The sequence below is a fragment of the Amphiura filiformis genome, chromosome 3 (assembly GCF_039555335.1).
Source record: "Amphiura filiformis chromosome 3, Afil_fr2py, whole genome shotgun sequence".
Taxonomy (NCBI): domain Eukaryota; kingdom Metazoa; phylum Echinodermata; class Ophiuroidea; order Amphilepidida; family Amphiuridae; genus Amphiura; species Amphiura filiformis.
The window spans coordinates 3,437,603-3,464,751 of record NC_092630.1 but is presented as its reverse complement, the minus strand read 5'-3'; the positions used below and the strand labels follow the sequence as shown (position 1 = coordinate 3,464,751).

Here is a 27,149-nt window from a genome sequence, read left to right as displayed (position 1 = left end):
TACTCTAGACAACGAAACGCTGATTCCAATTATGTGTATGTCTGGGTATGGTGTAAGAACGGTGTAAAAATATTAAAAATATTATTCCAAAATATCAGGTTTGAAATTCGTAAATTATGGCTGACGCTATCTTATTTTTTAATATGTAAAACATTGCAAACGTGTTGCATAGAAATATTTTAATTGATCAAAATACTGACGGGCCTACACCATAGGCCTAACTGAACAAGTGAGAAAAAAAATCGAAATGCTGTAGGATTCGAACCTTCAACCTCTCGCACTTCAAACCACGGCGTCAACCACTAGACCATCACAACCTGCTTGAACATACTCGTATCTTTTGCAATCTTATTTCTCATTCAGGGACTCGATCAACAATAATACTTTTAAAACTGCTTTTAAGTTCAGTCAAATGAGGTGATATTACTTTTTATATTGATTTCAATATTTTGTAAGTTAATGCAGTATTTTACTTGAATAAAGAAATATCACAGGAGTCAACTGGACGATTCTGACGATTATTATTCGATATAATGACAAGGCCGGCTGCTATTTTGCTAGTGACACTTGTCACTAACGGGACACGCACGATTGAGACACGGGCCGTTTTGAGAGTAACTTTCCAACCTACGACTCGATTGTTCCACCAATCATTTTCGCTGAAAATTTAATACAAGCTCAAGTTAGTTAATATCTATCATTACAGAAAAGCATAAGACCGGCGTTTGCTCATAGTTGTAGATATAACCATTTTGGTGATCGTGACATGCAATTTTTTTTTTTTTTCCGGCCACTTTGGACATGTTCAAGCTTCTTTATTTTCAATATTATTCAACTTTTACTCGTTTTTTTTTTTTTTTTTAAAATATGTTTGGTATCTTATCCGTGATCATGGTGCACAATTTAAGCAAAAAACGACCCTTGTCTCCCATTTCTGGAGCTATTTCGCTAAAACATGTTTGCCGGCCAAATTTTCAACATTTAGTTACGTAACCCGTGTTCACCAACCCGTAAAAATTTTCTATCGAACAAAAGAGGTCACGAAGTTGCCGTCGTACTGATAACACGATGGCACCGCTGGGGTTCGAACCCGCAACATTGCCATCATGAGTCATAACCCGCTACGTCACCACTTATATAGACACGATAGAAAGAGAATTTACAACAAATACACAGGTTTTTTTTTAATGAATTAACACTTCCAATGTTTTATTGCAATTCTATAGTTATTCATTCAACACGAATGTTTTCATATCGCGTTTCAATATTTCATAACTATATAAACATTGTCTTTCATGTAAGCCGTTATTCACAATTCATAACTTCATACTTGATTCATATTCGTAAAAATAATACATGATATATGATATCACTTCCAGAACAGATATTGTCTTTTATGAAAGCCGTTATTCACAATCATAACTTCATACTTGATTTGTATTATGCACACGATGTTAGTTCACTTCCAGAACAAATACGCAAATCACCCACTCGATCTTGCTCAATTCAAATCGCAGCTAAAACCCAACCTGTACAGAATTGCTTTCCTTTTGTGTATATTTTTCCACATTGCGCATCTACGATCGTATTCTGAGTTCAATTCGCAACAACAACAAAAATAAACTTGCCTAGATAACAAATACATTGGATACAGGTCTATTCAAATGTGATGATTTTCTAATTGTTCTTATTTGGATTAATTTTATCTGCCATTTACTTAACATTCCCGAAGATATTAAAAGAAACATAAAAAAGCGTTGTGTATAGGCCTATATATTGGAGAAAAATGTGGAATTCACATCATTTTTTAAACTGCTCTTCATTTTTTCTGGGCTTCATGGAAGAAATGAGGGATCCCCATGCAGGTTAAAGAACAAAATAGACAAGACAAAACAATACGTATTGTAATTTATAGATGCAATCACTGATGTTCCTTATGCAACTCAATGCATCAAATATCTATGCAGACAAGGCTGTAAGGAGTGTTAAAAACGTCTAACAAAAGGTACACTGAACTCTTCCAAATGGGCATACTGACGCCTTACTGACAGTCAGTGTGGTGAACTAACATGAAATAACACTATCAATTACAATGGACTAATAAGGAGTTGCCTATCAACAGTAGTAATTATTATAAGGAGTAATGTGCATGCAGAAGATTTCCGATACTTCTTGAGTCTGTCAATTATTCAAACCCTTTTCGAGGCCCTTTTAATTAAAGCTAACATATTTTTCTGGAAACAAGTTACATGTTATTTAATATCCTGAAGTCATATCTGAATTCCTTGTTAAGTTGATGCAATCCTTATCAGCACAGCACATAGCCTGCGGTTCAACCTCCAGCCTCCTCATGCATGTCAAGCAATTTCGTATTACGTTTTGAACATTGCCCTAGAGTCAGTTATTAGATTGACGTTGATCGTACGGATATTGAATTTGATGTGGTATAGATTTTATATGGATATCGTCGCATCATTGCTGGTACACTTTTCCACTTGCATGTCTTAAAAGTAAAACAAAAATGATCTACAGATGTCAAGTGGTTGCGTACATAATGCAGATTCCCGTAATACCAATATACAGGGTGATCCGAAGATGTGCTGTAAACTTATTGTATAGTTTTGTATGTAATAGGCCCTGTAATAGGCCTATGCCCAACTGTTTCACCGAAGATTCTTTAATATGTTAGTGGGATTATTATGCATGATGCAGTCATGTCTACAGTAGAATTCATCTCGACCTTTGCAGGACTTAACCCAATTAAAAGCTATTAAACCAAGATAACACTCATTGAAACAGCTCAACTGATTAAATCGGATCTTCTCTGGTTGTGCACAAGTGTCTGTTTTCATGTGCGATATCGCAATAAAGCTGGTATTATAGCTTCAGTTGGGTAACCGATTATAAAGGAAACGAAAGGAAACAATGGTATGCGTGGTTTTGTTCACGAAATGAGACAATGGTCTGCTTTTTGTAAACCAGCATTCTTGAAAATGAGCAACATATATAATGATTGTTGACTTAACACGGTTTGGAAATAATTTCTTCATATTTTTGGTGTTATCTGTCGTTTGCATATCCTTCCTAAAACACAAAAGTGCGACCCTCTCCAAACACCTAAATTAGCTAAAAATTTAGGACATGTTACAAAACTATATTGTCTAGAATTTTAGAAGAGTACTTTTAATATTGGCCGGTTATTTTTCACACAGCGACGTTAACTAGGCAATGTACTATTACCTATAACATTAACTAAAACACCAAAGTACGAATATTTCCAAACATCTAAATTAGCTAAAATTTAGGACATGTTAAAAAACTATATTTTCTAGAACTTTAGAAGAGTACTTTTAATATTGGCCGGTTATTTTTCACACAGCGACGTTAACTAGTCATATCCCCATACTTTTAACATAGGGCTATTTGTAGAGGTCACGCGTCAATGGGAAAGAGCACTGTGTATTGTGTATAGGAAAACGGACAGTAACTGCAGTATGGTCAAATTTGGTGTCAAAAAATTGCCCGAGTTTCCTCTTTCCAAAGATACCTTCACTTTTGTTGTCGCGTTAGAGTTATGAACGTTTAAAATGGTATCGAGACTTTTTGGACACCCTGTATGATCTACATATAAGCCACTTTTAAGATCGATTTATGTGAGTCAAATGACACATTTGAGGCGAGTCAACCAACTCATTTAGTGGGTAAAGTGAGTCAAATGACACACTTGAAGTCAATCAACTCACTTATAGGAGCACTCAACACTCAACTGTCAATATTGAGGTTAATTTTATGCGGTCCTCAATAACCCCTATTTTTATGAGTCGACCAAGATACCCCTATTTCTTAACCACCGCCCAAAGAACCCATTATTTGCACCTCATAGACCCCTTTTAAAACAAAATATACACACTTAAAACTACGGGGTCAAAAAATGACCCAAACGGGGTCATTTTTGACTCCAGCATAGTTATCAACTAAACACCATACCACTAACGGGGTCATTTTGACCCCATTGGTCGGGGTCATTGCAATGACTACGTATTTGGGTCAAATAGTAACCCCCATTGGGGTCAAAATATTACCACATTTCGGGGTCAAATGAAATGACCCTTCAAAAGGGTTGCCTTATTGGGTTACTTAATGACCTCATTTCGGGGTCAAATGAAATGACCCATTTGAAAGGGTTGTTTTATAGGGTTACTCAATAACCACATTTAGGGGTTGTTTGGATTTTTTTAGTAGGCCTATATGGTCATGCTGGTCCCACCAGGACATAAGTGTGTTTCTGCACAGAGAAAGCATTACATAAACTGCAAAATGCATCTGTGTATCACACTCACACACAGTCAGTCATCGCCTATGGCAGTTCACGTAGGCCTATATTATAAGCTTACATGATATAAGCTTATAACAACTGCAGCCAAGACACCAGCCACGACAGCATGAAATTGGAATGAATCTGCGTGCATAGACAAGGGTCTATGCATCCTTGCAGTCTCACTTTTCAACTAACTTTTCATATTCCATCATGCAGACAAGCACACACGACAATCCGCTGAGCTGCACAATCAGAACAAATATGGCGCTGATGTGACCACGTGAGCCGATGCACACCGTGTGTGCAAATAGTTCCGAAATGGGTAACTTCGGTCAAAAAATTAGTTTTATTTATTAATCAACAAACATTAATTGCAGCTCATGTTTAAACTCATTTATGAATTGAGATTTTCAAAGCGGAAGATTGAAACTGATATCAATGCGCGACGGTATCGGCAAAATGACCACTAAGTTTTTGACCACGTTCGTCGTGGCTGAAATGACCTCGTGAATGTGGTCAAATTAAAACAGTACAACCCCCTTGAAGGGTCAAAACAACCCCAAACGTGGTCAATTCAAAATGACCACGGAAAATATAACCCCGTAGTTTTTAGTGTGTAGTGGGTCAGTGAGTCATGTGACACACTTAGTGGATGATGATGTTACGGCTTGACCCACCTTGAGTTGATCACATGACACAGTTGGTTGACACACTTCACGTGCGTCATTTGACTCACAAAATCATAAAGGGGTACACCAGGCAGACAAAAATGAATATTCACGTATAGGTAAGTCAAATGACCCACATAAGTTTTGTGTGTAGCCTTTAAAAGTCACTGCTATCTACAGTAGATAGCACATATATTTAAGAGTTTGAAAGAACAATCAGTGGGTGGAATTTAGAGATGATTGAACCCTGGGGTTGAACCCGGGACCACCGATTACAGAATTGTTTGTAAATTTCATTAAATGAAATATGATATATGTACTTTAATTAGCATTGGGTTCGATGTTATAGTTCCCTTATTAAGTAAAGATAATGTGAATTATACGAAATAATATGGTTTATGCACCCGGTGCAGTGTCACAACACGGTGTTTCATGCACAGCAACCCTCAGGTGACCGATTACCAAGCACACACTACTTCTGTTTTACACGGCTTGATGGTCTGTTGTCATGCCTACATTTACTAATGAGCTCACTTCTTCTATTTAACAGGTCCTTTGATACGTTTTTCACACAATATTATAAACTTCTCCAAACACAAATTACAATACCTGATTTCCTCTTGAAAGTATTTGATTTTCTTACAATTAAACAATGTCCCAATTGATTGCATAATCTACCTCATTATCATTTAACTTCCATACATACTCGGATAAGTCAGTTTCTTTTCTGTATTTTTCTGATCTGAATGACTTTGAGTGGTTGTTATACCTTTCCTTAAAAGTGTTACCTGTAAAAAAAGTACTCTTTTGTTACATTTTCATATTTCACAGTAGTCTTGTAAACAACTGATTTACTTTTAAGCATTTCCCTTTTAACCCTAACCCGCCAGGGGCTTTTTGGCGACGGGAAGGGAAAGAAGGAAGGAATAAAGAGAAAGAAGCTGTTTGCTCTGGGTGGGATTCGAACCCGAGATCCCTCGCATGCCAAGCACGGGATCGGCCACACTTTGCCACGGGTCTTGGGCTTCACTGGCCAGCGAAACCGTGCCTATATATCACTTAGGGCGATTGCGGCATCACACCACGTGAGATGCACGCACGAACAGCGCATTTATCAAGTAGTATTTTGTAGTACTCGGGCGTGTTAGGGTTAAGGGGCAACTGTCCTTTTTCCGGCAGTTACACATTTTCTTTGGTGTTTTATTCAAATTGCTTTTATTAATGCGCGCATAATGTGAATATAATATATACTTATTTATATGCCTTTATATCTGTCCATTTACCATATTCAGCATATGATGAGCCACGTAATCAACCATTCCAAGATGCCAGCCCGATATGACATCTATAATGAAGCAGGTTTAACACCACTAGAATTATCCTATCGCTTGGGTAGGGCAGATTTGTTCGCTACTTTACTTGATTTAGGCAGTGAAACTCAATGGCGATATGGCAACGTAGCGGCTGTTGTCTACCCGTTGCCAGCCATCGATTCTATTGGGCCCAATGGTGAACTCAGTAAGTCACTTCTTGGATTCTATAATAATTCATAATTTACACAATGATACCAACGTATTCCTTTTTTCTGTTTAATAGTAGCTACAAACACAGATTGAGAATGTGATAATTTCACACGGAAAGACGGAAGGACTGACGGCAGCGTTTTTACTGCCATTCCATAGCGTAAGACAATTATACTCGGTAATCATGCTATTCCAGTTGACTCCAGGTGATTCCATTTGAAATTCACACCCCCTGTATTAGCGAGTAAGTAAGGTAATGTCTTCCATAGGGGGGTGTACGAAATATTTTGAACTGGAATATAGCCCAATCAATTTTGTTATCAGCGTTGTCTTTCCTGCAACGGGCTCTCCGCGCCAAAACACCATCATTTCTTATATCCATACGTAGTGGTAAATAAAATGATTAACGTATTTATATTGAACTTAAACTCTTTAATCGCCATAATTCGTACTTCGTTTCCTATGCAATAAAGTATACAGTGAAGTGTTTGCTTTTAAAACAAGGACATTCAGTGACCGAGACTTTCGAGACAAAAAATAAACACGCTTTGCGTAATGCCGAAGACTATAAAAGTGCGTACTCCTTGAATAAGTTTATCAGAACAGCTATATTTCATACTAATTTTTAAATTGTGTTTAACGAGTAAATTACGTACCCTGACAGCGTATGGTTTTCAAGAAAAGAAAACAAGACAATTTCTATCAGAAATGGTGAAATGATGAATCTCGTCTCATCTTAATACTAATCACAGAGAGTTTGTCCGTCTGTCCGCGCGGACGCGCCGCGTGTGTAATTCGCACTATGCCATCGCGCGCGTCGGCGCCGCGTGTGTAATTCGCACTACGCCATCGCGCGTGTAAACGACGCAGAGCCACGTACTTACGTCCCAGAGACCAGTGGACATGATAATACGGAAAGGAAACAGAAAGGAGGACAAACTTGAAAGAACATGGGCGGGTTCACGGCTACGGGGTTTGTAGGTATATGGGTAATGGGTGTTGGGTAATTAGAGATAGGCCTATCACGAGAACCGCCCAACCCGAGAACCGCGAAATCTAGTTTCGTATATTGTTGAAGTCTGAAGAAGTTATATTTTTCTTGGATACGGCTATATTGCGCTTTACTTGAAAATATTGAAACTTAATTACGAGATCACCTTGTACAGGACGTAGTTTGAGACAAACACTCCATTCATTCTTACGGTGTTTACTAAACTGGCCTCAAAAAGAAATATACCATTTTTCACAAGGCCATATCTTAAAATTACACAAGGATTACTTCAATACTCTACTCTAGCACATGTCAGTAACCAAGCAGTTGCCCAACTGACACAACAGCAAAATACACTGTCATGGAACAGCATCCTGGACCGTCCACATGTCAGTGCCTATTTGATGTGTGTGTAAAGCAACTGTAACAGCAATGTGGACTTTCCTGTCTCATGATTGCCTCACAAAAGAACAAAAACTCACCCCAAGATAGGCAAACACGGATACATTATGATACCGTTTGGATATTGACATCCATATCATTTAGAGTACTGAAGTAATCCTGTGTGTCTAATTTTTGTTCATTTTGATGGACATATTTTCAAGATATGACCATGTAAAAAACTACAGTTACTTTTTGAACCCAGTTTATATATTCAACGATGCATAAAAATTTATTATCAAAGACATTTTCTCTCCAGTTGACACTATACATGCGTTATTATTGTTAAAGTGAACTATTCTGTCATCGTTGTTGCTTTCGTTGTTGTTGTTGATGTTGATCACGATGAGGTTGATAATGATGATGATGTTGTAGTCGTCGTTGTTCTGTTGTTGCTTCCTACAGATAAACGTTCTGCATTACGAATGATTGTCCAAGGAAGCAAGATTCAGCATTTAAAGATGCTTGAAGGTCAGGTTATCCATAGGCTACTTGAAGAGAAATGGAACCGTTATGCAAAGGTAACTGCTGTTACCAGGATTTATTTTGGGGGCTGATTTTGAAAAAGTGGACCCTTTTTTTCAAAATTTGGACCTTTTTGGACTGGGCGGATTTTGAAAAAGTGGACCCCCCCCACCCCCAATTTCGGCCTGCCCCCCCTCGCGGTTACGGGCCTGTTTGAAGGTCTTGGCATATATAACATGAAAAGGAAAGTAGGCCTACATTTCTATGTATACGAACTCCCCCCTAGAGCCTTGAGAGACGGCTGTTTTTATTCATCTTTATGACCAAATATGAGTTTGTTTAAAATAAAATCACGTGATTCGTGCTTGAAAATTATTTTTCCAACATATAAGATTGCCAGAGACACCCTTTAAAGATATATCATGAATATGGAATATTGGAAGGTAATATCACGTAGGTAGGCAATATAAAAATAACAAGTGTTTAAATTGCACACAAACAATACTATAAACGGTGCTCTCAACCTGAGATATATCTAAGAATTAATATCTTAAGACTGCAGTCAAGTACCTAAAGTAAGTTTTTTAAAGTCTTGAAATGCAGTGCAGCCTAAATTTATCTTTACAGTTTATTTTCTTTAACTTTGATCGTTGTTTCTAGGCCATTGCAACCAACCAACAAACAAACTACTGCTATAGCAAAGTGGCGTGGCAATTGGACATTTGGTTGCATATATTCGCGATTGCACGCACAGCATAATTTGTTGGGACGCTCATAATGTCAGCGAGCGTGATGAAAATATAAATAGTTGGCTTCCTAATGGTATGCTTCGTTTGACTCGTATTTCGAAGCTCTTAAAGCAAATTTATGGATTATGATGTTCAATTTGCTTTGCAACTTTAGCAATAGTTTCATGCTATCTACTGATGATAACAAACAGTAATTTCAAACAATAGTTTCATGCTATCTTCTGATGATAGCAAATAGTAGTTTCATGCTATCTAGTGAAGATAGCAAACAATAGTTACATGCTATCTTCTGAAGATAGCGAACAATAGTTACATGCTATCTACTGAAGATAGTATACAAATATTGACTGCTATGAGGGGCATGGTTAAGATTATAGGCCCAAGGTGATCTCAAAACCATGCTATGACCCGAGGCGCAGCCGAGGGTCACAGCATGGTCTTTGAGATCACCGCGGTCGTATAATCTTAACCATGTCCCGAATATAGCAGTCAATATTTGTTTTATATACCGAATGGATACGTGGATGTTGCGATTGCGCAGTTTGATCGGGACGCACGTGACCGGTCCATAGTTCATTTCCATGGACCGGTCCATAGTTCATTTTGCGGGCATAGTTAATTCAATGACTGCGCTTTCAACCAATCAGATGACAGGAATCTATATATGAGGTATATAACAAACAATAGTTACATGCTATCTACTGAAGATAGCAAACAATAGTTACATGGTATCTACTGAAGATAGCAAACAATAGTTACATGCTATATTCTGAAGATAGCGAACAACAGTTACATGCTATCTCCTGAAGATAGCAAACAATAGTTACATGCTATCTTCTGAAGATAGCAAACAATAGTTACATGCTATATTCTGAAGGTAGCAAACAATATGCTGTCTACTGAAGATAGCAAACAATAGTTACATGCTATATCGAAAGATTTAAACTCTTGATCTCAATACAAAATATTTACCTCCGTAATTTTCAGCTGTTGCTACTACAGCCTTCGTCAGCGGAATGACCCGATCGTGCACTCTTGAAGTGTGACGTAATGACCGGGTCATAGACCTTTGGTAACTTGTAGCGCCCTCCGTCTTTGTTCAGAGATGGTTGGTTGGCCCTGATGTGGATGGCCTCCTTGACTCCTCTCTCAAACCAGCGAGGTTCCCTATCCAAGATTTGGACTTTGTCCAGGTCAACGTGATGGCCCGGTGACTCTATGTGGATATGTTTGGAAACCTCAGACGAAGTTGTGCTAGGACGTCTATGTTCGAGAAATCTGGTCTTGAGAGAACGTTCAGTCTCTCCAATGTACGATTCTTTGCAGGTGCCTCTTGTAGTCTGCCCCTGGCATGGAATCAAGTACACTGGACCAGTTACGTCCTTTTTCTCAGTTTTGTCTTTTGGCGCCACTAAAAATTGGCGCAGTGTCTGTGTAGGTTTAAATGTTACCCGTATACCGAATTTTTGGAAATTCCTTCGAAGAGCCTCCGAAATCCCTTTGATATACGGTAACACGATCTGTCCTTTGTTTGTAGTACTACTGTCCTTATTAGCGTTTGATTTTGCGCTCTTGGGCTTATTGATTTTGTCAAAGACCCATGGCGGGTAGCCACACTTGGAGAGAGCTTGTGTAATATGCTCCTTTTCCTCAACAACCACTTGAGGGTTGGTGATCACTGTCTCTGCACGATGGAATAGAGTCTGTATTACACCGAACTTGTGTTCTAACGGGTGGTTGGAAGAAAAATGCAAATATTGATCCGTGTGCGTTGGCTTACGGTATATCTTGATCTCTAAGCTGCCGTCAGCTTGGATCACGGTCGAAGTATCCAGAAACGCGAGGGATTTATCTTCCTCTCCTTCGGTGGTGAACTTGATGTCGGGGTCCAGCGAGTTGAGATGATCCGTAAATTCCTGCGCGTGTTCTTTCTTGAGCTTTGTGTGTGTGTCGTCGACGTAACGATACCACCACTCTGGGGGGTGAGGTGCTGTGGTAATGGCTATTTGTTCTAAATGTTCCATGTAAAGGTTACACACAATTGGCGAGACAGGCGAACCCATCGCCGCTCCATGGATTTGCTGGTAATATATGCCATTGTAAACAAAGTACGTACAACGAAGACAAACGTCAAGGAGTTTTACCACATGGGCCGCAGACAACTGAGTTCTTTCTTGCAAGGTGTTATCTCTTTCCAGTCTAGACTGTATAATGGGGAGCGCTTTGTCCACAGGCACAGATGTAAACAGTGCTGTTACATCATACGAACGAAGCTCTTCATCATCCTCAACGCGTTCATTTTTGATGCAGTCAGCGAAATGTTGCGAGTTGGTAATGTGGTGTTTTGTCTTACCAACCAATGGAGATAATATGTCCGCCAAATGTCTAGCACAGTTATACGTTATGGTACCAACACTACTAACAATAGGTCTCAGTGGGATGTCAGGTTTGTGTACCTTTGGTAGACCATAAAACTTGGGTGGAGACTCAGTTACATGCTATTTACATACATACATATACACGATTTATATAGCGCCTTTTACATAAAGATCAAGGCGCTTAACAGTGAATGACAAGAACATACAGAATAGGAAACAAAGCATAAAATTAATAAGCATTAAAAGTGAGATTTTAAAAGTTTCTTGAAGCTTGTAATTGAGCGTGCCTCCTTGATGTTTCGTGGGAGGCAATTCCACAGTGCCGGTGCAGCAGCTTGGAATGCTCTGTCGCCAATTTGAATTCTGCCCACATGAGAAGTGATTTGAGTTTTGTCCATTGATGATCTTGTGACCAGTCCAGAATGAGGTTGTTTTAGCGAAACTAAATCAATGAGGTATTGAGGTGTGGATCCTTCCAGGCATACGAAGATATAGAGGCAAACTTTGAAGTTGATGCGTTCTCTTAAGGGATCTGGAATGAGCGTTTTGAGCGTTTCGATAGTATTTTTTGTGGGACATGAGAGCACATCAGACATATCAATTGCATTCTGAATACGAAGAATGTCTTTCTGATATCAAATAATTTTCATTTTTGAAATTCACAATATAATACAAATTTTATTTTAATTATAAAAAATTGATATTTTTCACATTTTTGATATATAACAGTCCTGATCCTCGAAGTAAATTTTATAAATCTAATGATATATTCTTAAAGTATATGTAGCTGGGAGGAAAAGCCGACGATCAATTGAAAATTTTCACCTTTCATATTGAAGATATGGATTTTTTTCCCAAAAAGACCTAATTTTTTTTTTTGTTTTTGGAAAAAAAATCCATATCTTCAATACGAAAGGTAAAAATTTTCAATTGATCGTCGGCTTTTCATTCCACCTACATACACTTTAAGTATAAATCATCAGATTTATACTTTAAGTACTGTTAAATATCAAAATATCAATTTTTAATCATTTGCCATAAAATGTGTATTACATTGCGAATTTCAAAAATCTAAATTATTTGATATCAGAAGGACATTCTTCGTATTCAGAATGCAATTCGATATGTCTGATGTGCTCTAATGTCCCACAATAAATACTGTCCAAACGTTCATACCCCACCCCTTAAGGGCAACCATTGCAGTTTATGCATAAGTGGAGATGGACTATCGCGTCTTGCGGCAGAGAAAATCAACTTGACAGCATTGTGTTGGAGTGACTGCAGCCGATCAAGATCTTTAGATTTGGCTCGATATAAGAGGGCATAACGCGATAGAACAAGAGCTCTGACAACGGCATGTAGTGTGTCATGGTCAAGGAAACGTATGGGCGGCCGTGAGGGCCAAAAGGGTCTCAAAACCACACAAGGGTCTCAAAAGTACAATAAGGTCTCAAAAACACACAAAGGTCTCAGAAATAAACACACAACATGGTCTCAAAAGTATAATAAGGTCTCAAAAACACAGAAAGCTCTCAGAAAAAACACACAGTAATGTCTCAATAGTATAATAAGTTCTCAAAAACAGGGAAAGGAAAGGTCTCAAAAACAGGGAAAGGTCTCAAAAACAGAGAAAGGTCTCAATACAGAGAAAGGTCTCAAATACAGAGAAAGGTCTCAAAAACAGAGAAAGGTCTCAAAAACAGAAAAGTCTCAAATACAGAGAAAGGTCTCAAATACAGAGAAAGGTCTCAAAAACAGAGAAAGGTCTCAAAAACAGAGAAAGGTCTCAAACACAGAGATAGGTCTCAAAAACAGAGAAAGGTCTCAAAAACAGAAAAAGGTCTCAAAACACGTTATGGTCTCAAAAACACGTTATGGTCTCAAAAACACGTTATGATCTCAAAAACACGTTATGGTCTCAAAAACACATTATGGTCTCAAAATCACGTTATGGTCTCAAAAACACGTTATGGTCTCAAAACACGTTATGGTCTCAAAAATACGTCAAGGTCTCAAACCAGGTATTACAACCGACCGTTATATGTGCAGTACCGCATGCAGTACTGCACACATCAGCTTGCAGTTTCGCATGCGAAACTACACATTCTGTCACGCACTTCCGCATAACTACATATCCCAACTTGCATTTCCGCATGCGGTGATGCAGGTCGGGATGTTTTTGCAGGTCGGGAATATTTTGGTGCATTTTCGCATGGGGAATTGCAATATTTTTGGTGTATTTCCGCATGGTGAACTGCAATATTTTTGGTGTATTTCCGCATGGGGAACTGCAATATTTATGGTGTATTTTCGCATGGGGAACTGCAATATTTTGGTGTATTTCCGCATGGGGAACTGCAATTTGTTTGTGGCATTTCCGCATGCAAAATTAGCTATGCGCATACTTAATATTGTTTTATACCATACTTATTGGTTTAGATGGTTTGTTTATCATATTTATAATATGAAGACCGGTGGCTATTGAGACATGCTGACGATATATACCACTGATTACCGTAAACATCGACCCTTTTCTGATCTCACCGGTGCTATTGATGTGCATCATTTGAGATCTGCGTGAATTGGTAATCGAGAACCGTTGGACCTATAATAGAATGTGGTCACAATGTCAAGTTGATCATTATTATAATCTAATAGTCATCATTAAGAGGCGTGTAAAATTTATTTTAATAAAAATTAATTTCATTCAATACTAATATTATAGGCCTCTATACTAAACCGGCCTTTCGGACAAGACTTTCCAAGATATATTTTCTTTTAATTACAACAAATGAAACGAAAAGTAAAACGATAGTAGGCCTAATATTGAATTGAATAAATTCATATCTACATTCGGACATGCAACAGTAATTATTACATGCGACATTAATTTAATTATTCTCCTCAGCGAGACTACAATAAAAATAAAAACTCTTACCCACTGTACATCTCGTCTTTGTATGTGCAGTTCCCAGTGGCGTAACTAGCGCGGGGGGAGGGGATTTGAACCATTGACCACCCCCCCCCCCATGAAAAGGTAAAGTAGGCCTACTTCTGAGAGTTATTAATTAACCTTATTATTTGGTCATTTTAACCTAAAAAACCCAAATTTTGCGACCTTTGCGCGCATTTATTCAACTTTTGAACTTTTGTACCATATGTCACCAGTTTATCTTCAACTTATGCCATATTTTTTGCGCGCTTCGCTACCATAAACTTCTTTTGTCGCCAAAAGATGCTGGATTCACTATACTTCAAGACAATCTTTCCAACCCCATCCCTCCCATGTCAAAAAGAAATCTACGCCACTGTTCCGGGGACACATTCCAAGCAGATCCCATGACTCTAACTTAGACTCCCCCCCTTCCCCGTGTCGACAGTGCGACATAGTAATTTAATTTAGCATGATGAAATGACGCATAGGCCTATTCACTGCATGTCAAAGCAGTGAATAGTCATTTGACTTAAACTTTCACAAAAATGCAACATAATTTTGATTAATACATCCCATTCGGAAATACACCAAACATATTGCAGTTCCCCATGCGGAAATACACCAAAAATATTGCAGTTTCCCATGCGGAAATACACCAAAGTATTGCAGTTTGTCATGCGGAAATAAACCAAAAATATTGCAATTCCCCAAGCAGTTCCCCATGCGGAACTGCACATCCCGATGTGCATCACCGCATGTGGAAATGCAAGTTGGGATGTGTAGTTCCGCATGCGGATGTGCGTGACGGAATGTGCAGTTTCGCATGCGGAACTGCAAGCGGATGTGTGCAGTACTGCATGCGGTACTGCACATATAACGGTCGGTTGTAATACCTGGCTTGAGACCTTGACGTGTTTTTGAGACCATAACGTGTTTTTGAGACCATAACGTATTTTTGAGACCATAACGTGTTTTTGAGACCTTTCTCTGTTTTTGAGACCATAACGTGTTTTTGAGACCTTTCTCTGTTTTTGAGACCTTTCTCTGTTTTGAGACCTTTCTCTGTATTTGAGACCTTTCTCTGTTTTTGAGACCTTTCTCTGTTTTTGAGACCTTTCTCTGTTTGTGAGACCTTTCATTGTTTTTGAGACCTTTTTCTGTTTTTGAGACCTTTCTCTGTTTTTGAGACCTTTCTCTGTATATGAGACCTTTCTCTGTTTGTGAGACCTTTTTTCTGTTTTGGAGATCTTTTTCTGTTTTTGAGACCTTTCTCTGTTTTTGAGACCTTTCTCTGTTGTTGAGAGATTTCTCTGCTTTTGAGACCGTTCTCTGTTTTTGAGACCTTTCTCTGTATTTGAGACCTTATTGTACTATTGAGACCTTGTCGTGTGTTTGTTTCTGAGACCTTTCTGTGTTTTTGAGACCTTATTATACTTTTGAGACCTTATTGTGTGTTTATTTCTGAGACCTTTATGTGTTTTTGAGACCTTATTGTACTTTTGAGACCCTTGTGTGGTTTTGAGACCCTTTTGGCCCTCATGGCCGCCCATAGAAACGTTTAATGCGGCGTATGTTGCGAAATTGAAAACTGATGGATGATATCATGCTGTTAATATGCGGAGTCATTTATTGACGATGGTTAACATAATATACAAATATTGACTGCTTTTATTCGGGACATGGTTAAGATTATAGGCACAAGGTGATCTCAAAACCATGCTATGACCCGAGGCGCAGCCTCGGGTCATAGCATGGTTTTGAGATCACCGCGGTCGTATAATCCTAACCATGTCCCGAATAAAAGCAGTCAATATTTGTTTTATATACCGAATGGATATACGGATGTTGCGATTGCGCAGTTTGATCGGGACGCACGTGACCGGTCCATAGTTCATTTCCATGACCGGTCCATAGTTCATTTTGAGGGCATAGTTAATTCAATTACTGCACTTTCATCCAATCAGATGACAGGAATCTATATATGAGGTATATAATACGTAATATGTTATCTATTCAAGTTTTACATGTGCTTTCAGGTAAGCTTGCTCTTGCCATCAGCATTATCTTAACAAAAATATGCTGAATTGCCCTTGCAACCACATGCCGTTCGGCTGCAAAGGTCAGCAAACTTTACAATATAAGCTAATATAGAATACCAGATTATGCAGTATTACAGTTACATATTTGTGTCTCTGTCGTTACACTCACCTGTTGTAGAATGTGAAGAATGCAAGCAGTGGTGATGTAACACCCCACTTGTCGTACCGCATGCCATACGACTGCAAAGGTCGACAAACTTTAACAGTAGCGTACCAGATTGCGCAATATACTACAGTTACATCACGTACACACGCACCTGCTGTGGAATGTGAAGAATGCAGATAGTGGTCCAAGCCGTTCGACTCCAAAGGTCAGCAAACTTTACAGTAGAGCACCAGATTATGCAATACCACAGTTGCATCGCGTAAACAACATGGGTGTGGAATGTGAGAAATTTCAAACAGTGGTCCAAGAATGAGACATCCCACACCGCAATGTGCATGATGTTGTACCAAACTCTTTGCTACATACTCGTAGCATAGGCTCAAGACACCTGCATAGGAATGTTGGCAATTGTCCAAGTATGTTCAAGTTCACTGACCTTACTGTTTACAAGTGTGGGTCAATGACCTGGGTCACTGAAACGGTGGTTGATGGCAAATGGGAGGAGCTAAATAAACAAAGTGTGTATGGCGTATTCTAATTCGTAGAAAGTTTGCAATCTCGGTGACCTGTATAAACATGATTGAAGGAGGAGGGCGAAATTACCGATAGAACTCTGGTAGTTTTTACTTTTACTAGGCACTTTATATTCAAAATCACGTAGGAAATGCTTGAACGAAGCAATACAAAATTTGAAAGCCACTTCAATGCTTAGCGAACCAACACATTGTGTGCCAGGTTACTTGAGAACCCGCTTGCGCTTGAGGACGAACAATTATTGTGAGTCATTTCTAAAACTGAATTTATACTCGATCGCTTTTGCAGGAAGTGCGATATCGCTGTCGTTGTTTTACATTGAGCATGTGTACATGTGTGTGATTTGTTTTTCTGCAAAAGCGGTTTAGTATAAATTCAGCTTTACACAATACCTGATTTATAAACGTGTGTGTTCCTGTACTGTTACTTTGACTTTACTTTGGCACAAAGTGGCCCGGATGTTTTAAGACAAAACCTCCCATGAAAAGGATACGAAGAGTAAACAACTAAAGAGCGAGCTATTGCATATTACATACTAAATACTGGATTAAAAGTATAATGTACGTGCTATCTACTAAAAATAGTAAACATTATAGTTACATGCTATCTACTGATGATAGCAAACAATAGTTACTTGCTATCTACTGAAGATAGCAAAAATAGTTCTATGCTATCTTCTGAAGATAGCAAACAATAGTTACATGCTATCTTCTGAAGATAGCAAACAATAGTTACATGCTATCTTCTGAAGATAGCAAATAATAGTTACATGCTATCTACTGATGATAGCAAACAATAGTTACTTGCTATCTACTGAAGATAGCAAATAATAGTAACATGCTATCTGCTGAAGATAGCAAACAATAGTTACATGCTATCTTCTGAAGATAGCAAAAATAGTTCCATGCTATCTTCTGAAGATAGCAAACAGTAGTTGCATGCATCTACTGATGATAGCAAACAATAGTTACGTGCTATCTACTAAAGATAGTAAACATTATAATTACATGCTATCTTCTGATTGTAGCAAACAATAGTTACATGCTATCTACTGAAGATAGCAAACAACAGTTGCGTGATATCTGCTGAAGATAGCAAACAATAGTTACATGCTATCTACTGAAGATAGCAAACAGTAGTTTCATGCATCTACTGATGATAGCAAACAATAGTTACGTGCTATCTACTAAAGATAGTAAACATTATAGTTACATGCTATCTTCTGAAGATAGCAAACAGTAGTTCCATGCGTCTACTGAAGATAACAAACAATAGTTACATGCTATCTACTGAAGATAGCAAACAATAGATACATGCTATCTACTGAAGATAACAAACACTAGTTACATGCTATCTGCTAAAGATATCAAACAATAGTTACATGCTATCTACTGATGATAGCAAACAATAGTTACATGCTATCTACTGATGATAGCAAACAATAGTTACATGCTATCTACTGAAGATAGCAAACAATAGTTACATGCTATCTACTGATATACCTTCATATCTTCCTAAAACTACTTCCAAATTCAAACTACCCAGTCGGAGTTTAGTCAACAAAATCTTCATCATAACATTTTCAATAATAAATAAATACTTTTCACATATGATATCAGTCTTAAAGATTGAATAATATTTTAACAATAGTTACATGCTATCTTCTGATGATAGCAAACAATAGTTCCATGCTATCTTCTGAAGATAACAAACAATAGTTTCATGCTATCTACTGAAGATAGCAAACAATAGTTACATGCTATCTACTGAAGATAGCAAACAATAGTTCCATGCTATCTTCTGAAGATAGCAAACAATAGTTACATGCTATCTTCTGATGATAGCAAACAATAGTTCAATTCTATCTTCTGAAGATAACAAACAATAGTTTCATGCTATCTACTGAAGATAGCAAACAATAGTTACATGCTATCTACTGAAGATAGCAAACAATAGTTCCATGCTATCTTCTGAAGATAACAAACAATAGTTTCATGCTATCTACTGAAGATAGCAAACAATAGTTACATGCTATCTACTGAAGATAGCAAACAATTATTACATGCTATCTACTGAAGATAGCAAACAATAGTTACATGCTATCTTCTGAAGATAGCAAACAATAGTTACATGATATCTACTGAAGATAGCAAACAATAGTTTCATGCTATCTACTGATGATAGCAAACAATAGTTACATGCTATCTACTGAAGATAGCAAACAATAGTTACATGCTATCTACTGATGATAGCAAACAATAGTTACATGCTATCTACTGAAGATATCAAACAATACGGTAGTTACATGATATCTACTGAAGATAGCAAACAGTAGTTACATGCTATCTACTAAAGAGAGTAAACATTAGTTACATGCTATCTACTGATGATAACAAACAGAAATTACATGTTATCTACTAAAGATAGCAAACAATTATAGTTTAATAAATGCTATATATTTCTCAGAAATGAAAGTATGGAGAGTGCTGCCTTTTAGAACAGTAGTAAAACACAACCTTTTAAAAGTAGTGTGGTACCGTAAAATGGGGTAACTTTGGGCACTTTTCAGAGTTTTTAAACCACTGCTTCCAAACAAAACCAATTATATTTCTAATTAACTCTTTTTGTGACATTAGGGCTCCCTTCTACACCTTGAAGTTGAAAAAGATTTTTTAATAATTTTGTAAGGTGCCCTAGGGGTTCAAAATGACCTGACCAAAGTTACCCCGCCTTTGGGGCAACTTTGGTCACAGTATTATATTCCATGACAGAGGCTCCGGAAGATTTTGAATATTGGGGGGGCCCAAAATTTGTGGCCTTCTCCGAGGCGCGAAACGCTGAAGGGGGTGGGTGCGGGAGGGGGTATCGCCCTCCCGCGAGAAGCGCAGAAGCTTTTGACATGCATACATTTTTACATGAATTGTACCTTACATTTTGTATTATACCCTAAAATAATGAATTTTACCTTAAAATTATGAATCTGACCCTAAAATTATGAATCTGACCCTAAAATTATGAATCTGACCCTAAAATTATGAATTTTACCTGAAAATTTATGAATTTGACCCTAAAATTATGAATTTTACCCGAAAATTTATGAATTTTACCCTAAAATTATGAATTTTACCTCAGATTATTGGGGGGGCTATATAGTATTTGCCCCCCACCCACCAAAAAGATTGAGGGGGCCGGGCACCCCAGGCCCAGGCGGTTACGGAGCCACTGCATGAAGGAAAAAAAAATTTAAAAAATGATCTTCGCTGAATATGGGCAAGTTGTTGTTTTTTGTGACATTTGACACCTTGCAAAATTAATCAAACACAGATCCTTGCTCACAAATATCGATTTTTATTTTTTCTGAAAAAATGTAAAAAAATGCTGATTTTTGGTCAAAAATCCCGCTTTTTTCGTAAATTTCAAGGAAATTACACATGAGCGACTATTATTTCTTCCAAACATATTTCTTAACAAATTGACACCAAATATGACTAAAAACAATATTGCTGTACGAAAATATGACCATTTAAAAAAATATATTTGACCGACCAAAGTTACCCCGCTGACCGAAGTTACCCCATTTTACGGTACATAGAGAGAGGTCGTCGTTTGAATGAGAAATCGATATTTAATATTTTCCGTCCATTTGAGGTTGAGATAACTCGCGTAAATGATTCGATGTCTATTTATATAGCATTTTGTAATATATGAAGACCCAGTTCATGATTTTTTGAAATTTTCATACATTTATCATGTTTACATCATGCTATATCAGTCGTCCCACCTGTACGTATGCATACGGTATTGTTGTTTGATTTGCCTCAATTATGCCCCAGCGTACACTTGACTATAACCGCTATATCCCTTTTTTCTGACGTTTTACAACGGGATTTTGACATTAAAGATTCTCTGTAATGAATCTTCCACAAGTCGTTCAATTGTATATTCTGTATTCTAAAAATACAAGTACTTAAATCTCACCGATGAGAAGAAGAATCTCTTTACACGGCAAGGACAACACTTTAAATAATTTATTTGAAATTCAAGACCGAATTTATTTTCCTATATCTGAAATGTCAATGAGCAAATACTGAGGCCAGGGACATATGTATTCACTTAGCTGCGTTTCTGTTTCTGTTTGTTTGTTTGTTATTTAATTTGTTGGGGTTTTTTTTTCTTCTTTTTTCAGGATGCAAAGCTACGTAAATGCCATATAGGCCTAATTCATTTGAACTTAATTAACCCTTATATGGTCAATATCTAAAAAAATAAGGTCAATATCAAAAAAATTAAAAAAACGGTTTTTAGAATGAAGCCTCAAGATTAAGAAAAAAACAAAACAAAAAGTTTTGGAAAGAATGGTTTTTTTTGTTGTGTTGTTATGTACCAAAAAGTGCAAATTTTGAGTGTTATTTTTACACCAAATCTGTATTTATATTAAGATTTATTGATGTCGTGCCTTTATAAAAATGTAGGCCTATACTTTCATATGCCTTGCGTGAATAATTACAAAGTTATGGCACATTTACTACATGCATGTCTGAGAGTACACAGTTGCCTTAAGTTCGCAGATTAAAATCACATGCAGCTATAAGCGCCGTGTCCGCATTTATGATGCCTTGCGTTTTTCTAGAATACGCATCTAACCGATATCACCACATGTGCGTAGAAGATGAACTTTAATGAACTAATTTTACACATAGTTGGGGTTGATATTTAAAAAGTAGTCCGATAGCCATATTTTCTACTTTACCATTACAATATACAACCAGGACCTGAAAATGTGAAAATTAACAAATTATATAAGCAATTTTGTTCAGTAATGAAAAGATTAAGCCTCATTTTACCATAAAAACCTGTTTAGTAAAATTTAGAAAAACGTCATGTTTTGATATGGCAATATTTTTTTAAATGGTAGTTAACCTGCATAATCACAATAGCCCTATTTTTTCAGATTTTTTTTTATCGGTACACATGAAAATAAGTCAAAATAATAGAAATTTTAATGAACGAATTATAATCATACTTCATCCACCTTTACGCTGAATTTACACCCAGTTCCAGAGCGACAACTCAAGCGACTGATCTTTGGCCAATCAGTTTCAATAAAGCAGCGAAAACTCGGTAAAAATTATTCTGTCGCTCGCCTTTACTCAGCTAGCGACCGAGTGTGAATTGAGCTTTATATGAATATTATGAAAATAGAGGCTTGTCAACAAGTTACTCCGATTTGTTGAACCCGATAATATAATTACTCGTGTTCATAATGTCATTATAAAATACCCGTGTTTTGTAAAAGCAGCAACATGTGATATATAACACGATGAAACAAAATAAGTCACTTGGGAGCAAAATTGGTTTGCATTTTTAATGCCATTAAATATTCGTAACCATTTAACCGATCTCTAATATCTGGCCAATTTCACCATGCTAATATTTTCATGTTAAAGCACAGTAGAAATTAAAGAATTATTTTGCCATGACAATCATCATGATCATATATCACATTCAAATGTTTCATTTTTAGGTAATAACGATTGATGTAGTTCGGCTAGCGTTTTGAAACATAAAATCAATCTGTGAAAAAAGTGGGTCAACTAATATAGCGCGATTATATTCAGTACAAAAATATAAATTAATAAAAGGGATATATATTTTTTTAATTGATTCATAAGTATTGCAATATAGGTGTCATCAGGTGCGACATGCATGGTTCTGTAGAGGGGATCGTGCGAATTTGATAAATAGTGATGATTTATGGCGTATTTTGTATCTATAAGTTGAAAAGTGATTGCTTGCAAAGTAGATTTAGATTGAGAACGTGACTATTTTACTTACATTTATAAAAACAAAACACCAAGGTCCTATTTCTCGAAGTTTGGTTAGTGGTCAGGTAGGCTATAAGCCAGCAGGCCAGCCCTACCAAATAGATCCATTTTGATTTATCTTTCAAGGTGATGTATGGTGAAATCGTAAGCACTGGCATATGACTATTGGGCTTAAACTTAATGACTTAGGAAACCTTACCACTAGCCATGCTTCGAGAAATCGGCCCTAAATGATCATTTTCGTTATTTATCTTCAGGGTATGCTGAGGTCTCAATTTTGCTGGACCATTTTGTACCTGATTCTTTTATCGTTGGTGGTGTTACTTCGACCTTCAGGCGAACTGTGGACCCACCCTGACGTAAAAACTATGGTAAATGCGTTATTCCAGTTGAAATCCATACACCCCCCTATGGAGACATGACCTTAATAATATCCCACACAGGGAGTGTGGATTTCAAATGGGGTTACCTAAACACCCTTTATATGACATTTTAAAGTGATGCCTTCCAGGGGGTGTGTGGATTTCAACTGGAATAACCCAATGTGACCCCATCCTGTAAAACGAGGACACAATGTCGCCCAAAATTGTTGGATTTTTTTTAGTTAAGAACTAATTTACCATTCAGTCGTTACATTGTCATTTCGAGGGTTGACAAACAGAAGGCCTTAACTCAAAAAGTGCCTTTTTGAGAAAAATGAGTAAAATAATATTTTGCATTGAAATTGAAACAAAGTATTATTGTGCTATAGATGCAATAGGAAGTTGATTGAGGTAAGGCTTTATCATTTTAAGAATCTGTGGGTATTACAGATTATTTTGGTATACCAAAATCTCAAAATGGCCAAAAGTGAGTTAAGGCCTTCTGTTTGTCAACCCTCGATTTGTCCTCATTTTCGCAAATAATGATCAACGGATTTATGTTGTAGCTTTCCTATTATTGCTAATAGGAGCTTTAGTGATCATAGATTACACATTTTCAATGTCTTGCTTAGTTCCTTGAACTTGCCCGACTTTTCTGTGACAAATCATTGTGATACGATGAAGCAAAATTAGTTAAATTTATTTGTCATTAACGTCCCAAGAAAATTCCTTCGAAAAATGAACTGCATGTGTCATTCAACTCGGCAAAAATCTATAGTAATAAAAAAGTACTTATGCAATTTGTATATGGTAACTAATGTAGACTTTCCTTGCTCCGGACCTCCGCTCAAAAGTATTATTAGAAATTTACTCTATAGCCTACTTTTACCTACACCCGGTACCCCGCACCCCCCCCCCCCACACACACACACACCCCACGCCCACCAACCATTAGTAAACGTACATGTACATGTTAAAGCACTTTGTATGTGGTGACTACCCAGCAAACACAAAAACATTTTAAGAACATTTTAAATAAGTTATATTTTGGCTTTTGGTTTAGGTAAAAACGTTTTAATAACATTAAAATGTCGGGTTATGTAAAGGTCATGATAACGTTTTAAAACGTTTTGTATGAAAACACACTACAACAATATTTTTAAATGTTTTCAAAAAATGTTATTGTAAACTATTTTTGCAAACATTTTTGCCAAATATTGTGTCCACGCTTAAATATTATGTTAAAATATTTGAACCCAGCAAACACAGAAATGTTCTTAAAATGTTTTTTTAAAACCTTTTAATAACTTTTAAATGTCGGGTTATATAAAGGTCATGAAAACGTTTTTAAAACGTTATTGAAAATATTTTGGGCAAACATTTTTCGCAAAATATTTTTTCAACTCCAAAGTAACATTCTGTTTAGAATGTTTTGTATCAAGTTTTCAAGAATGTTTTTGGAATGTTATTAAAACGTTTTTATACCCTTTATATAACCCGACATTTAAACGTTTTCTGTAAAACATTTTTGTTTGCTGAGCAGTAGATAATCAAAAATGTTTTAAAGGTTATGAAAACGTTTTATACTCTTAATATACCCTTTATATAACCCGACATTTAAACGTTTTCTGACAACCTTTAATAACCTTTTGCGAATGATGTCGAAAACGTTTTGTGTTTGCTGGGTAATGTACACTTTCCTTTTCCACATAAAAATATTTTTGAAATTTATTCTAAGTTAACCTAAAAACACGCCACCCAACACTTTAACTACCCCTCATATTTACTCCCCCACTCGACACCCCCCCCCCCAACAAGCAAACAATCACATGCACATAAAAATATGTATCTAAGGCGACAAAAAAAGATAAATGTTCTACGGGCGGAGGAACCTTTCAAGTAGGGTCGGTCGGTCGGTCGGGCTTTTTTTTCCGAAATGACCCAAAAAATCACCAAAAAATGTGTTCCTGAAATTTTCAAAATTTGGGTCGGGTATACAGGAATTTTTTGCCCCAATTTCTGGGTCGGTCGGGCCCGTAGAACAGGGTTTTCTTTTTTCGTCGCCTAATGGACTCTGTATAAATTTGGTGTTCTTTCAGATACGATACGTTGCTGAAGTTGGAGTTGTTTGTGGATGTGGTGCCATAATGTTGTATACAACACTGGAAATCTTTGCCAGGGGATCATGCCGAAGTTACTTTAGTAGTTTAGTAAGACTTTTAACACTAGGCCTATTTCTGGTGTATTTTCTTATAATATATCTGAAATTTATATTTTTTTCCAACGCAAGTAAAAATGTTGTATCTTTCTGTGTCTCATTTAGGTTTCCCATGCACAATTTGCATTAAGGGGGTACTACACCCCTGCCCAATTTTGTGCCTATTTTTGCTTTTTTCTCAAAAATTATAGCGCATTTGGGACAAGTAAGATATGTATATTATAGAAGCAAGGACTACAACTACTACACTGGAAATTTTATTTCAGCACAGACAACAGTTGTGGAGTTACAGTAAAAAAAATGAGGGAAAACCAATATTTGATCAATATATCAATAAATACTTGCTTTGAGTTGCTGAATTTTTCAGTACAGTAGTTGTAGTCCTTGCCCCTATAATATACATATCTTACCTGTCACCAATGTGCTATAATTTGTGAGAAAAATGCAAAAATAAGCACAAAATTGGCCAGGGGTGTAGTACCCCCTTAAACATAATCTCTATCAGTACTTTCCTTTTTATTTCAATTCAGACGGAGTTACCAGAAAAGGGATCACTACTCCTCTCTGTTGTGATGACAACTACTTGCGTTCCATGCCGACTTTTAAATTGGCGCGCAGTTGAGGATATGCTTCTGACGATGTGTGTGCCTTTAGCATGGTCGTATCTTGTGCACTTTTACAGGTAGGCTATAACAAAACTTATAGGCCTATATATCATGAATACTATCAATTTATTTCAAAGCTGGGGTACTCATGCCCCGCTCACGCCACGCCAGACAGGATTTGTGGACGCCGAACGTGAACATTATGACGTTAATTTTGATGACATTCAAGGGCTCCTATTGGTCACAGCGGTTGATGTGACACCAAATTAAAGTCACATGTACACTGATACCCGGAATGGAGTCAAGTGACTCTCAAAGTTGGCAAACTAGCATTGACTCTCAAAAGGAGTCACCTGATTGTCACAAGAGAGTCAGATGACTCTACCCGTGGAGTCAATTGACTCTACCTATGTCTATTACATTTATATATCCATGGATCTCTAATCGGCAATTAACGTCAACATGATAAAACCATTTTTCTCCATTACTTTTCCAGGGTTCACCGTAAACTTGGTCCACTTGTAGTCATGATAGGAAAGATGTGCCGAGGGGACTTGCTCAAGTTTACCATCATGTACGGCATTTGCATCTACATGTTTGCTACAGGTTAGAAACTGCAAAGTTTGTGTATACAGGGGAGAGGGGTGTGGGGGGGGGCAAGACTTCTCACGTGGGTCAGCTACCCATCCTTCTGACCCTCTACCCCTTCTCACGCTCTATAAATCGCTTTTTTTTCTCACCCCCTCTCCCCCACTCCATTTCTCCCTTATACCTCGCTCCCTCTCGCATACCGTTCCTCCTTCCCTCTCTGCCTCCCTCCACCCCACCCGCCCACTCTCTTTCCCGCCCCATCTCTCTCTCCCTCTCTCTCTATCCTACGAAACCGTTAAAGTGGGGACGTCCCCACTGTTTGTGGGCCCAAAAGAGATAAA

General features: G+C 37.4%; 1 protein-coding gene across 1 annotated transcript in view; it reads left to right on the top strand.

Moving 5' to 3' along the window:
• The window catches only part of LOC140147884 (transient receptor potential cation channel subfamily V member 5-like), a 58,778-nt gene that overhangs the window by 19,513 nt on the left and 12,116 nt on the right, over window positions 1–27,149 (top strand). The window contains exons 5-10 of the mRNA XM_072169662.1: window positions 6,279–6,504; window positions 8,347–8,462; window positions 23,290–23,403; window positions 25,494–25,604; window positions 26,143–26,294; window positions 26,714–26,823. Of these exons, the coding sequence (XP_072025763.1) occupies window positions 6,279–6,504; window positions 8,347–8,462; window positions 23,290–23,403; window positions 25,494–25,604; window positions 26,143–26,294; window positions 26,714–26,823 (829 nt within the window). The remainder of the gene's footprint in view (window positions 1–6,278; window positions 6,505–8,346; window positions 8,463–23,289; window positions 23,404–25,493; window positions 25,605–26,142; window positions 26,295–26,713; window positions 26,824–27,149) is intronic.